Source organism: Protopterus annectens, chromosome 9.part0 (assembly GCF_019279795.1).
Source record: "Protopterus annectens isolate FY-2018-M chromosome 9.part0, PAN1.0, whole genome shotgun sequence".
Classification (NCBI taxonomy): Eukaryota; Metazoa; Chordata; order Ceratodontiformes; family Protopteridae; genus Protopterus; species Protopterus annectens.
In genome coordinates, this window is record NC_056743.1 from 852,712,700 (window position 1) to 852,715,957 (window position 3,258).

The 3,258-nt window shown below is 38.5% G+C and overlaps 1 protein-coding gene across 1 annotated transcript in view; it reads left to right on the forward strand.

The window, feature by feature from the left end:
* WDR46 (WD repeat domain 46) overlaps positions 1–2,968 on the forward strand; it is a 282,988-nt gene extending 280,020 nt beyond the window's left edge. The window contains exon 18 of the mRNA XM_044082172.1: positions 1,926–2,968. Within this exon, the coding sequence (XP_043938107.1) occupies positions 1,926–2,039 (114 nt within the window). The 3' untranslated portion in view covers positions 2,040–2,968. The remainder of the gene's footprint in view (positions 1–1,925) is intronic.
* Positions 2,969–3,258: the final 290 nt, after the last annotated feature.

Sequence of the window (3,258 nt, forward strand, 5' to 3'; positions counted from 1 at the left end):
CAAGTATAGGACCAATTACCGTGAATCTCAAGTTACTAGTACACAATAAAACCACTAGGACAGGAAAGGTGTGGCTGGGCTGCTAGCCAAACCACTTCAAAGCACATTTAACATTTCAGTTTTTATTTAGCCCTGGGGCCATTTCAGCATTTAGCAACAACTGCCACCTAATCTCTTTCATTTTAAGCAGTGTTTCACAGTCCCCAAAGAACTGGTCCACTTGTTCAAGAATAAAAAACTTGAATCTAGTAAATGAAACACAAATTGCACTGTGTCTGCCTAAAGCATTGTTGTTGTCTTGTGCCCTGATGTCTGCTAAATGCTCTTTTACCCTGTCTGAAAGTTTCCTAATAGTTTTCCCCACATAGAAGGACTGACAAGACTCGCAAACTGCAGCGTAGACTACAAAAGATGAATGGCAGTTAAAATGATTATTGAGTTTGACCTTAATGTCACAGTGTTGAAAGTAATAATGCAACCCTGTGAAAATAAAAGGACAAATAACACAGTTATTACACATAAACATGCCTTTAGTGTCACTCAATTGATTCTGTTATTCTTGTGCTTCAGAGTCCCTGTAAATGTTTTTTTTTCATTTCTTTCAAAAGATTGTTTGTGTTTTCGTCCTCTTGTATGAAAAAAGAAGCTCATTACCTAGGGCGCGATGCAGATCTCTGTTAGATTTAATAATGTTCCAGTTTTGATCAAGAATGTTTTTAATCTGCTGCATGTCCCTGCAAATGGGGACTGGGAAGCTGCAGTTTCTGTCCGAGGATTCTGCTGCAGTGACGTTAGTTTTAGGAGTGAACCCAGATTTCAAAATGGGCTTGTGTTTGTTGTGCCTGTGTGTTGCCACTTCTGTGAAAATGTCATAAACCAACTGTTCCGGGTAGTGTCTGTTTATGAACATATTGGAGAGAAAACGGCATTCAGATAAAAAAGTGTTGTCCTCAGAAATGAGCCTAGACAGTCGAATGAACTGGCCCCTTACAACATTTTTCTTCATAAAGAAGGGGTGCTGGCTGCTGAAGTCCAGAAAGTTATTTCTCTATGTATCCTTACGGTAGACATTAGACTTAAGTAACCCAGTAGCATCAATTGAAATTTGCGTGTCCAGAAAGTTAATATGTGAACCACAGCCTGAGATGACAAACTCAAGATAGGAGATGCTGTCTGTAAGGCCTTTGATAAAAGATTCCAATTCTGTCTTGGGCCCTTCCCACACAAAAAAAATATCGTCAATTAAACGGCGATAAAGATGGACTTTGTTGAAATCTCTTAAGTGAATTAATGTCTCCATTTCCCAAGTACTGAGGACCAAGTTTGCAAAGGCCGGGGCCATTTTCGACCCCATCGCCACCCCTTTTATTTGCTGATAGATTAAGCCATTGAAATGGAAAAAGTTGTTTTTTAATACTGCAGTGGTTAGTGAAATCAAGGTTTCTGTTCTGACTGTACTGTAATGGGCATACTTGTTCAAAAATAATTCTACAGCTTGTAACCCTTCATGGTGAGGAATGTTGGTGCCAGCAGTGTAAACCTTGGCTCGAGATGATTGTCACTGTGAAGTCACACACCGACCCCGTGTGTAAAAACGGGGAAAGGGGTTGAGGATGGATGGATATTTATACACACCACTTGCACATACATTCTTTCATACATACGTGCACAAATATATTAAGTAAAGATGCTGACTGCCACTGAATTTGTATTGATGGATACAAGAGGTTGGGTGTATGCTGTAAGAGCATATGTGTAGGATCCACTGTTATGAGAAGTAATTGTACTTTGTGCCATGATTTTTTCAGTACTGCATTCTTTAAGATGTTTTCTCCTTAAATAGTATATTCACTTATATTGGGGCTGTACTTCTGATGTCTTGTTTTAATGTCAGGCACTCAATTTTTTTCATATTGCTTTTTCAGGATGAGATCAAAAAGAATATACAAGAGAAGTTGGAAATGGAGCAAGAGAAAAAATGCAAAGAAAAAACTGTCCAACTAGGTGAGAGATCAGCATTAGACCGCTTCCGCAAATAACCCAAGTTCGAAAAGAAGACAGATGAGTTCCTCAGGAAGGATATTCCATTGTCTTCCACTAAAGACTTTTCACATTAAATTACCTTGCACAATGATTTTGGTTTGTGTTCAGAGGATCCTAGAGTTGAATTTGCCTGATTCTTTAGCCATTCTTTCTTCTCCGCTAAGATGATGCTGTGAGCAGTGATTATAGCATGTAGCATAAGTATTTAAGGAACTTTAATTCTATTGGAGAACGTGTTGGTGCTGAAGAATTGAAGGAGTCACTGTGTATGCGTAAACTTCATTTCGGTGTAGCTCATTCCAGAATTAACAACATGTTTGTTGTGTTTGATCTTTTAGTGGCACTGTATCCAGCGTGGATTCTTTTATTCAGGGAAGTAATTTCAGCTGCTTTTAACCAGTGGCATATGCCATGTGATCCTAGATTTGAAAATGCAGTATGTTCTACATTGCAGGCATATATAGTGGCATCAAATCTTCTGGTTACTTCTTGCTGTCCTTTTCTAATGCCGCATTCCTACTTACTTGCCGTTCATGCTTCCCTCCCCCAACTACTTTGATATGTATTCCATTGCTTCTTCCAACATTTTGTACTGCATAGCTTTTTTCTTTTCCCGCTAACTCCTTTTGTCCTTATCCTCTTTTCTACTTCACAAAAGAAAGTCACATTGAGCATTTTTACTTACAGCTGAAGGTCGGAAAACAAGTAGTCCCGAAAGCCATATTGGTGGATAAGTATGTAATCTAAATTAGTGGTAAGCATTGTATATGAATGTTCAAGAGGTCAGCTCTGTATATGTCATCATTACGCTATTTCCTTGGGGTTAGGAGGCTGTGTTCCTGCCTCTCTTATTCTCTTTGCAGCATTAGTTATGGCCTGTTTTGTATTGTACAGATGTAAATTAAAACTTTTTTTTAATAAGAAATATTTGAAGTCTGAGCATTTCATTGCTTATTCACCAGGTCTCACACTACTGAAAAGCTTCTTAGCTCAGAACCATTGCAGTACGTAATGTGACTCCAGACATACATACTGCATGTTTTTAAATTCATATCTGAGAACCTCCTGTCACAACTGTCTATCAGAAAAGAAATGCAACACATAACACATATAATGAGCTCTAAAAAAGCAGAGCTGACATTTTACCAAATGTTTCATAGAAGTATTTGAGACTGAATGGTTCGAGCCTTTCAAGTCCTTAATCTAGGGTGGCTG